Source organism: Capricornis sumatraensis, chromosome 20 (assembly GCF_032405125.1).
Source record: "Capricornis sumatraensis isolate serow.1 chromosome 20, serow.2, whole genome shotgun sequence".
Lineage (NCBI taxonomy): Eukaryota > Metazoa > Chordata > Mammalia > Artiodactyla > Bovidae > Capricornis > Capricornis sumatraensis.
This window is the reverse complement of record NC_091088.1, coordinates 56,955,055-56,966,795: the sequence shown is the minus strand read 5'-3', so window position 1 is coordinate 56,966,795 and position 11,741 is coordinate 56,955,055. Positions and strand designations below refer to the sequence as shown.

At 44.7% G+C, this 11,741-nt stretch overlaps 1 protein-coding gene across 1 annotated transcript; it reads right to left on the bottom strand.

Annotated features, from left to right (window-relative positions):
- Positions 1–1,698: 1,698 nt before the first annotated feature.
- On the bottom strand, positions 1,699–4,504 carry LOC138096824 (seminal plasma protein A3-like). Its single transcript, XM_068993080.1, has 4 exons — positions 4,429–4,504; positions 3,086–3,160; positions 2,347–2,478; positions 1,699–1,844 (listed from the first exon to the last, which is right to left on the bottom strand). Exons 1-4 carry the CDS (start codon positions 4,502–4,504, stop codon positions 1,699–1,701), a joined length of 429 nt encoding a protein of 142 aa, XP_068849181.1.
- Between the last annotated feature and the right edge of the window lie 7,237 nt (positions 4,505–11,741).

The window sequence follows — 11,741 nt, the reverse complement described above, 5'->3', positions numbered from 1 at the left end:
CGATAGTTGTGGCCCGTGGGCTTAGTTGCTCTCTGGCGTGTGGGAACTTCCCGGCCAATGGATGGCCCAGTGTCCTCTGCGTTGGCAGGCAGATTCTTTACCACTCAGCCACCAGGGAAGCCTCTGGTTTCCTTTTATTTTGATTGAAGTGTTTTTAATTAAAACACATTTTTTTCTGTTTTAAGTTTAAAATTATTTATTTTATGTCCTGGTTTCAAGTGAGGTTCTGCATCTCTGGCCTTAAATCAGAGGACAAATATTCTATCAACACAAACTTCTTGCACAGTGATTAGAAGTCTGTGTACCTCTTCCCCGGATGGGGACCGAAAGTCCATCGCTAGCTCTCTTGATTCCTTAGATAGGCACTGGGTGCTTTTCATGAGGATAAAATTTTATGGCTAGGCTCTTTCAGACCCTTCATTGTTTCTGCCACTTGTGAATTTAACCATCTTTCAACCAGACCCAGTTAGTGATGGAAATAATATTCGTTTAAAATTCCTGTATGTTTTAAAAAGAAAAGTGGCCCTTTTGATCAATACCAAGGTATGTCAGGTTCTGCACTTAGGAGTGAGGCCACCCACGGTGAACACAGTCCATCCTGACCCTCCTCCAAATTCCTTCCCCCGTGGAAGATGAGCAGTTTAATTGTGAGGAGAGAAAAGACGAACTGGGAAGGCATGATGGGGACTCCTTATACAGGGGCATCAGAGAGTAGCTCCAGGAAGGCATAACATTTCAGCTAAGGCTGGAAAATCTTTATCACAAGGCCCATGGGATCCTTCTCCCACCCCACCTCAAATCTTACCATGGGGTCTTCACCTGTCAATCAAGCCCCCAAAAGGGACAATTGTGATGCATACAGATGTTCCACTGGGACCCCGAAGAAGGGAAAGGAAGACAAGAAGATCCTGCCTGGTTAACTGGAGCACACGGAGACCCTCCCATTTGATACACAGGTTTCTTTGTGGGACAAGGACCACACTTGCAGAGAAAGTGTTTATTGATCGGACCCATGCACAGGGGGAGCATGGTGGCGATTCAGGGAATGTATTTCACTTCTGTCATCAGAGCATCACCTTCGTGCTTGAGCGTTGTTAATTTTCCTCACCGATGTTTCAAGGTCTGGATTGCACCCATGGCCACGGGTGGATGCGCTGGACAGTAACAACATGGTCCCGGGGTCAGTGGTAACGAGTCTAGTTTTGTTTCTGAGCCAGTCCCACAGAGGGCAAAGGTCTGTTTCTCCTTTGCTCTCTGCTCATCCCATCTCAGCTCCTACTGTCTCATGCCTGACCCAAAGACTCTGTTGTCCTCTCTCTGCCCCTCTCTCCCCGTCTCTTCCGCCTCGTCTTGGCACCGATCCTCCCCAGATCCTCCCCCTTCCGTTTGTCATCCTGCAAACTCCCTTTCTCCTTCCCTCGGGGACTCTCCTCTCTCCATTGTTTGCATGTATGCCTTTGTCTCGCCCTCTGTTTCCCTCTTTTGTCCCCTTTCTCCTCTTCGTCTTCTCCGCATGTTTCTCCTCGTGGAACTCTGCTCCTCACTCTTCCTTCTGCATCTTTCTCCCCAGTCCCCTCCCTCCACCTTCCTCCTCTCTCCTCACTGGGCATCTGACTCCACCTCTTTATCCAGCTCTGTCTCTTTCCTGCTCACCCCTGTCTCTTCCCATCCTCCCTGGGCATTCTTACCTTATTATTATTATTGCTGGCAATACTTCCAAGCTCTATCCTCATCGAAGTTTGGAGAGAGTGAGCACCAATACCTTTTAGTAACACTCCCAGTTTTTGAGCAAGTCTGATAAGACTTGTTTCCATAGATAAAGGGAAAGACACATTTAGCGTAGTCTGAAAAACAGAAGGAATGGGTGAAAACATTAATTGTGGGAGGGTCATTTTTAGTCTCATCAAGAGAAAGGGAGGCTTCCCTAGTGGTCAATGGTTAAGGATGCCTTTCAATGCAAGGGACATCAGCTTGATCCTTGGCCTGAAAGATCCCACAGGCGGAGGAGCAATTAAGCGTGGGCATCTCAACTACTGAGCCAACCTGATGCAGCTAATGAAGCCAGCGCCCTTTTAGCCTGTGCTCCTGAACAAGAGAAGCCATTGCGCCGGGAAGCCCACACACCAACAGAGAGTAGACCCCACTTGCTGCAACTAGAGAAAGCCCTTGCACACTAATGAAGACCCAGAGCAGCCAAAGAGAGAGAAAGAGAGGAAGGGATGTGAACGGAACACACGGGGCTGGGTCAGAAGATGTCCGAACCTTCCATCTAGGAGACAGCTTTGACCTTCCCCCTTCATCTGGGAAGCCATGGGCTCCTCCTATGAGGACAGTCTGCACACTCACCTGTCTTAGTGCAGTATTTCCGTCTCCCTGTATAGTCTGCATTGAGAGAACACCAGAGGAATATGGAATCATGGGATGTGCAGTCAAAAAATTTTATGCCCCTGTAGATGAACGGGAAAACACATTTCATATCTGAAAGAAGAAAAACATCGTTCGGTTCTTTGTCTCTTAGGGTTTCATGATCTCCGTGGTAATTCTGGTAACGTCTCTGTTTCAGCCTCCCAGGTGCAGAGCTCCCTGCTAAGCACTGGGGATGTCAAGGTCAGCACGATGTGGCCCCTCCCTCAGGAATTAGGAAGGGTTCTCTAACTTTGGGCAGTGTTTGCTTTATTACATTTTTGACAATGAAAAAATTTTATTTAAAAATATATGCCCATTTATAGATACAAAGAACTGGATGTAAAGAATGACTAGCTGGCACATTAAAACTATATAAATTGTGAGGACTGGTGTACAGATGTGAGATGGGGCATTTTCTGCTTTAGCACTTCGGTGACACCAGCTCTGAAGCCTGGACCCTGGGTTCAGATTCCAGCCCTGCCAGCTACACGTTGTTCATGTCTGATGCTGTCTGGGGTCGCCCCCTTGGGGGACATGCACAGCTGCCTCCTCCCGGGACTGAGGGGGTACTATGAGCTCCTGCCTGTAAGGTGCCTCTGGAGAATCCCTCAGTTACCGCACATGGTAATCTGTTGCACTGGATTGTGGCTTGTGGTCATTCTCTTCCGTTGTTGATTACCATTGGTTTCTGCACCAGAAGCAGTGTCTTTCTTTTCTTCAGGAGGAATGCAGTAGTCCTCAGACAGCTGCTGATCTGGAAGAAACGCGGGAGCAGAGGAGATGGACGGAGGAGGGGCAGGAACAAAGCAGGGTTAGGCTTAGGCGGGACGAATTGGGAGGATAACTTCGATACATACACACCACCCTGTGTGAAACAGACAGCTAGTGGGGAGCTGCTATATAACACAGGGAGCCCAATGGCGCACTCTGTGTTGTCAACATAGAGGGGTAGGATGAGGGGAGGGGTGGGAAGGAGATTCAAACAGGAGTAGAGATATATATATCCCATATGCATATATAATATACACATATTTATATATACATATATGTATATATACATACACATATTTATGGGTGATTCACGTTGTGGTATGGCAGAAACCAACACAACATGGGAAAGCAATTATCCTCCAAATAGAACAAAGCAGGCCACAACCAGAATACCTTCTGTGGTAGGACCTGCCCTGCATCTCTAACTTTTATTTTGTTTTATATCTTGAAGTCCTTGTTTACCCTGAACAGATATACTCAATGACTAGAGGGCTAACAGAACAGGTGAGGAAGACCCTGACCTGCTCTTATTGCTTAGCTGTGGACATACATGAAATCAACCACAAGGTCAGACTCAGCTGTGTCACTCTGTTCCTGGGATATGCCCTGAGTCCACACTGTCCCTCTTACCTCGTGCGATGTTAAGGGAAAACACAGACTGAACCCAGTATTTCAAACAGTGAACTCTTCAAACATCAAAAATTCTTCATCTGAACAATGTAACCAACCCTGGTCTAGGCTGCCCATGTCTGGGACAGTGCCATGGAGATTCGGGGTGAGACAGCTCTCAGAAAGGCTTTTGGCTCTGCTGCCAAACTCACCTGGGTTTCAATTTCAGAGAGTTGCTGTAAAATCAAATACAATGTGAATCCCTTCACAGCATCTGGCCCTTCCGGCATAATTATGGTAGACGTATTTGCCATCACCATGGCCACCTGATATGAATAGCTGACTCTTTGGAAAAGGCCCTGATGCTGAGAAAGATTGAAGGCAAAAGGAGAGGAGAACGGCAGAGGATAAGATGGTTGGATAGCATCACTGATTCAACAGACATCAACCTGGGCAAGCTCCAGGAGACACTGAGGGACAGGGAGGCCTGGCGGGCTGCAGTCCATGGGGTTGCAAAGAGTGGGAAACCACTTAGCGACTGAACATCAAAAAGATCATTATGATTATGGTGACTTTTGCACGTCAATCCGCATCTGGGGCAGGGTCTTTCGCACCAATTCGAGCCTGTCTCCCCTCTCTCACCTCCAATGACAGGGTCCAGTTGTAGAAACATGGACGAGCCAACCCAAATCACAAAGATTCCCAAACACAGTGCCATGATAGCTTGCTCTCCTGTGGCTGACCCACGTCGATCTGCCCAGCATCTCTTCAACCTGATAAGAATCAACTTCACCTGGATGGGGCTTGATCATTGCCCAGCCTGAGAGCATGCTGTTCAGGTTTATTTCTCAGATGGAAAGTACAGGACATTGGCTGGCATTCTAATGTCTCCAAGCCTCAGCAGTTTGAAATACATTTAAAAGGAGACTAAGGTCCAGTCCTTATGATTTCAAGGAGGCAGAGCAGCAGAGAGTGCCAGCAGGAAGCGAGATCTTAATTCCCTGTCCAGGAATTGAAGCAGCCTGGATAAGAACCTGGAACCCTAGCCATCAGACAGCAAAGTCTAGACTCTAGCAGCAATTTTTCCCTGGATTTTTGCCCCCAGTGAAAAATCCATTTAACAGAGGCAAAAACTACAAATGTGGGTGCAAAATGTATTGTTAGACATAGCACAAGTGGGAAAGCACACAGTGAGAAACAGTTTGTTTAATTAAGACAGAAGCAAGGCAGAGATGCACACCAGAGAAAAAGGGTGTGGGTGTTCCCTTTAGCGAGGCGGACCGCGGTAAAGAGGTGGTGAAGTCATTTATGTAAGTCAGTTCTTCAGGGGCTTTGTTTACCATTTGCCAGTTATCTGGTTTCTTTTCCTACACGTGACCTACCTTGGGGTCCTCCTCTGGGAGCGCATGCACCCCTCAACCAAGACAGATTGCAAGTGAAGGCTTCTAGGAGGAGCAAGACTCATTATGGCCTGCTGTTATCCCCTGACTTTTGACCCACAAGGAGCTCTTTTGCACACCTGGAGTATCTCCCTTGTCCCAGAAATTGAGGGAGGAGAAATCCCTTAATCCTTTACTCAGACAGGGTTTTCCCCTCTTTGTCCTTGCCTTGGTTATTACCTTGACGACTGCCATCCCGATTTTCTCAAGGTGTTTACAAGAGACCAAGACTTTCCATTAACCCTGTTACTTCCGTTCTAGAGAGCAAGCAGGAGGCTGATGGTAAATGCTTAACTGGAGTCCATCTATCTCTTGTCTCAGAAAACCTAACAGTTCTAAATATCCAGCCTGAAGCCTACTTCTTCAGACCCCATGAAATCCAAACAGGAAGCCAGGTTTTTTTTTTTTTTTCTGATTTAATCTTTTTTTTTTCTTTTAGCAAACATTAGATAATATGAACAAAATTGTACTGTTAACTATAGTTACACATCCTTATTTACTTTATATGTTATAAACATACTTAAGCAGATAACATTCATTGAAGTAAATTAGACATATTCCAGAACTCTGACACATACTTTTCTAAAAAAGAAAGCTCATCAGATTTTCCTACGAGATCAGCATCATACAGCAAACTAAACTAGTATATGCTGCTTTTAACTTAACATGTGCCATTTTTCAGACTTTAATTTTAGGTCACAGCTAAAATAATTTTTGGAGAAGGCAATGGCACCCCACTCCAGTACTCTTGCCTGGAAAATCCCATGGGTGGAGGAGCCTGGTAGGCTGCAGTCCATGGGGTCGCGATGAGTCGGACACAACTGAGCGACTTCACTTTCACTTTTCACTTTCATGCATTGGAGAAGGAAATGGCAACCCACTCCAGTGTTCTTGCTTGGAGAATCCCAGGGACGGGGGAGCCTGGTGGGCTGCCATCTCTGGGGTCGCACAGAGTCGGACACGACTGAAGTGACTTAGCAGCAGCAGCAGCAAAATAATTTTTATCTCAAGTTTTATGAAAGAACAGAAGCCGAGACATACAAATCCTGTCCGTAACCAGTTATAAATATCTGAGCTGGAGCCTATCTCCTGCCTGAGTTAGGGCTCCACACTTTCACTGCAGGGGGGCATGGGTTCAACCCCTGGTCAGGGAAATAAGATCCCACAAGCAGCATGGTGTGGCCCCCAAAAGATTGCTGACTTCCCAGTCATAAGCAGACCACTGATAGTCCATGGTGTGAACTGTTTTAGGATCAGGCAAAATATCTGTTAGATATGCCTAATCAATCACTTCTAACAAACAGGGTGTTATGTAACTCTGTAGATGATAATTTTGAACATTTTGGGGGAAACTAAGGAATATGATGACCTTGATTTGTTGCTCCTGACATCAACACACAAAATGGTGAAATAAAAAGATGAGCTCAAGAATTCAAACTTTCAGCCCAAGTGCTGCCTAGGTGACTTGGGAGTTTCTTAACCCCTTTCTCCTAAAACTGCAGGGCTAAAATTGCTGGAAATCAAACACAGAACCTCATCCGGCCATTGGCTGATTTGGCAGCTTGATTACGCAAGTTGAACCCTCAACCTCTCAGGGTGCATACTCTTTTTTGTGTTGTTATTTGGTTTTTTTTGGTCCCCCTTTGTGGCATGGGGGTTCACTAGTTCCATGAGCAGGGATGGGACCCAGGCCTGCAGCGGAACCCTGGAGTCTTAACCGCTGGACCAGCAGGGAAATCCCTCTATATAGTTTTTATTGTTGTTAGTGTATAGGATTTATAATGCATACCTTATTTTTTTTTATTAAATATCTTTTATTGCAGTATAGTTACTTTGGTCTTCCCTGGTGGCTGCTCAGTGGTAAAGAATTGTCCTGCCAACGCAGAGGACACAAGTTTGGTCCCTGGGCTGGGAAGGTCTCCTGGAAAAGGAAACAGAACTCAGGCTAGTATTCTCGCCTTGGAGATCCCAAGGTCTGAGGAGCCTGGCAAGCTACAGTCCATGGGTTCACAAAAGAGCTGGACATGACATAGTGGCTAAACAGTAACAATGTAGTTGGTTTGCCATGTTGTGTTGGCTTCTACTGCATAGCAAGATGATATATAAGCATGTATGCATATATGCATATATGAATATATATGCATATATGCATACATGTATATATATCCCCTCCTTTTTGAATTTCCCTTCCATTAGTCCCTGTCTCCTGTTTTCCTCTTTTTTTTTTAAATTTACAATTTTTACTTATTTACTTGTCTATGGTCTGTCATGGGTCTTCATTGCTCCAGCAAACAACAACAAAGGACTTTCCTCCAGTTGTGACAAGCAGGGTCTACCCCCTAGTTCCAATGCTCAGGCTTCTCATTGTGGAGACTTCTCTTATTGCCATGCACAGACTCTAGAGCACAGATTCAATAGTGGTGGCACACAAGGTTGGTTGCTCCGAGGCATGCGGGATCTTCCCAGATCAGGGACCGATCTTGCGTCTCCTGCATTGGCTGGCTGGTTCTTTATCACTGAGCCACTTGGGAAACCCTTCCTGGCATCTTTGAGTGTTTACAAAAAAAAAAAAATTTTGTGAAATTCGCTGGCGATGGAATGGTTAAGACTCTGCCCTTTCATTGCCCTTTCATTGCCTAGGTTCAATCCCTAGTCTGGGAACTATGATCCCACAAGCACCAAGGCAAAAAACCAAACAAACAACCAGACCAGAAACCATCCCAAACAAAAACAACAACAAAAAACCTCTTTTTTTTTTTTTTTTGTGAAAACCTCGACTCAGCAAGAAATTTATACCAGATCTCAGTGATAGAAACAGATGTAGAGAGAAATAGAAACAATGAGAGTAAGGGAGAAATAAAAAGGAAAAATAAGGCAGGTTTTTTTTTTTTTTTAGTGTGGAATGTGGGAATAAAAACAGTGAAAGTGAAAGTGAAGTCGCTCAGTCGTGTCCGACTCTTTGAGACCCCGTGGACTGTAGCCTGCCAGGCTCCTCTGTCCATGGGATTCTCCAGGCAAGAATACTGGAGTGGGTTGCCATTTCCTTCTCCAGGGCATCTTCCCAACCCAGGGGTTGAACCCGGGTCTCCTGCACTGCAGGCAGACGCTTTACCCTCTGAACCACCAAGGAAAAACAGTGAGAGTCATAGCAAATTCCCAGTATTAGGAGGAGGATGGAGGCATGCAGGCTGCCAGAGAAGTGGGCCTTCTGCCCCTCGCAGTTCAGTAGCACTGGTAGAGTCATGAGGGAAAAGGCCATGCTGTTCTGATTATCTTCTGTTCAGTCCATCTTAAATATTAGGAATGAACCACACACGCGACACCCGACACTGCGCAGATGAGGCTGACAGCAGTGTATGAGCCACAAATATTCACAGCCTGGGGAGGAGGACATTCCATATCACGTGGGGCCACCCAGGGTTTGCACTTGGGTGCAGAACTTATTCGTCAGGAGGCAGGCTTTGTGGCAAGAAGAGGAGGAGGTGCCCCCTGGTTCTCTTGGTTTGAAGGAAAAATCCAGTCATGAAAATTCATGAGCTTAATGCAGGGGGGATAATATGCATATATCCTGGGGGATGTCTAGGACTTTCTGATAAGTATCAAGAACATTCAATCTGTAAACGAGAACTCATTGTCCATCTCTCCTGCTGACTGGATAATAGTCCAGGCCATGGGACCCAGTGTAAACACCCATGGAACTTCCTTTTATTCTTTCTTTTTTTTAAGTCTCTATTTTTTCTTTCTTTCTTTTTACTTATTTATTTGGCTCTTTCGGGTCTTTAGTTGTGGCATTCAAGTTTAGTTGCCTGTCGACATCTGGGATCTTAGTTCCCTGACTAGGGATTGAACTGGTACACCCTGTGTTGCAAAGCAGATTCTTAGCCACTGGACCATCAGGGAATTCCCTATTCTAGTTTTTAAAAAGAGCTTTGCTGAGTATAGTTTGCATGCCTATCAAAAACCCACCTGTTTGATGTGTACAGAGCATTGCAGGAAGAAATTAAGAAGACGTAAATCCATAGAAAGACATTTTATCTTCATGGTTGAGGAGACTTAACATCGTTATGATGGCAATACTCGACAAACTGATCTTATTATCATTTCTGCCCCTTTCTTCTCCGGCTGATATTCCTATGTGTGCATGTTGCTAAATGGGATAGTGGCCCATGGATTGCCAAGGCCTTGTTGAATTTTCTTCATTCTTTTAATTTTTTAAAATTGTGCTTAGTTGCTCAGTCCTGTCTGACTCTTTGCGACCCCATGGACTGTAGCCCACCAGGCTCCTCTTTCCATGCGGACTCTCCAGGCAAGAACACTGGAGTGGGTTATCATTTCCTCCTCCAGTTTTTCAGATTGGATTATCTTTATTGATCTATCACCAAGTTCACTGATCCTTTTGTTAGCTCAAGTCTGCTGTTGGGGCCCTCTAGTCAGTTTTCTGTTGTTTTTGTTATTGTGCTTTCCAACTAAGGAATTTACATTTGGTCCTTTTGAAAAAACATTCTAATTATTGGTATTCTCTATTTGATGTATCAATATCATTACATTTTCTTTTAAATCTGTTTGTTGTTTTGTTCAGTCGCTCAGTCATATCCAGCTCTTTGTGACCCCATGAATTGCAGCATGCCAGGCTTCCCTGCCTTTCACTATCTCCTGGAGTTTTCTCAAACTCATCTCCATTGAATCGGTGAGGCCATCCAACCCATCTCATCCTCTCTTGCCGCCTTCTCCTCCTACCCTCAATCTTTTCCAGCATCAGGGTATTTTTCAATGAGTCAGCTCTTCACATCAGGTGGCCAAAGTGTTGGAGCTTCAACTTCAGCATCAGTCCTTCAAATGAATATTCAGGGTTGATTTCCTTTAGGATTGACTGGTTTGATCTCCTTATTACCTGAGAGACTTTCAAATGTCTTCTCCAACACCACAGTTCAAAAGCATCATTTCTTCAGCACTTGGCCTTCTTTATGATCCAACTCTCACATCTGTATATGACTACCGGAAAAACCATAGTTTTGACTATATGGACTTTTTATTGGCAAATCAATGCCTCTGGTGTTTAATACACTTTTATAGGTTTGTCATAGCTTTTCTTCCAAGGAGCAAGGATCTTTTAATTTCATGGTTGCAGTCACCGCCCACAGTGATTTTGGAGCCCAAGAAAATAAAGTCTGTCACTGTTTCCAGTTTTTGCCCCATCTATTTGCCATGAAGTGATGGGACCTAATGCCATGATCTTCATTTTTTGAATGTTAAGTTTAAGCCAGCTTTTTCACTCTCCTCTTTTCACCTTCATCAAGAGGCTGTTTAGTTCCTCTTCATGTTCCTCCATTAGGGTGGTGTCATCTGCATATCTGAGGTTATTGATAACTTCTCCTGGCAATCTTGATTCCAGCTTAAGCTTCATCCAGCCTGGCATTTTGCATGATGTACTATAGCCTCAGATATGCAGATGACACCACCCTTATGACCCCAAGATGCTTGTTCCTTGAAAGAAAAGCTATGACAAAAGTAGAAAGTGTATTAAAAAGCAAGGACATTACTTTGCCCGCAAACTTCTGTATAGTCAAATCTATGGTTTTCTCAGTAGTCATGTATGGATGTGAGAGTTGGACGAGAAAGAAGACTGAGTCGCAAGGAACTGATGCTTTAGAACTGTGGTGTTAGAGAAGACTCTTGAGAGTGCTTTGGACTGCAAGCAGATCAAACCAGTCAATCCTAAAGGAAATCAACCCTGAATATTCATTGGAAGGACTGATGCTGAAGCTGAAACTTCAATACTTGGGCCACCTGATGATGAAACGACTGATTCACTGGAAAAGACACTGAGGCTGGGAAAGATTGAAGGCAGGAGGAGAGGGTGAGATGGTTGGATGGTGTCACTGACTCAATGAAAATGAGTTTGAGCAAGCTCTAGGAGATGGTGAAGAACAGGGAAACCTGGTGCACTGCAGTCCATGGGGTCACAAAGAGTTGGACATGACTGAGTGACTGAACAAAAAAACTCTGCATAGAGGTTATAAAAGCAGAGTGACAAGATACAGCCTGATGTACTCCTTTCCCAGTTTTGAACTACTCCGTTGTCCGGTTCTAACTAACTGTTGCTTCTTGACCTGCATACAGATTTCTCAGGAGACAGGTCAGGTGGTCCAGTATTCCCATCTCTTTAAGAATTTTCCACAGTTTCTTGTGACCCAAATAGTTAAAGATTTTAGGGTAGTCAATGAAGCAGAAGTAGATGATTTGGGGAATTCTCTTTCTTTTTCTCTGATACAACAGATGTTGGCAATTTGATCTCTAGTTCCTCTACCTTTTCTAAATCTAGCTTGTACCTTTGGAAGTACTCAATTCAGGTACTGTTAAAGCCTAGCTGGAAGAATTTTGAGCATTACCTTGCTAGCATGTGAAATGAGTGCAATTGTGTGGTAGTTTGAACATTCTTTGGCATTGCCTTTCTTTGGGATTGGAATGAAAACTGACCTTTTCCAGTCCTGTGGCTACTGTTGAGTTTTCTAAATT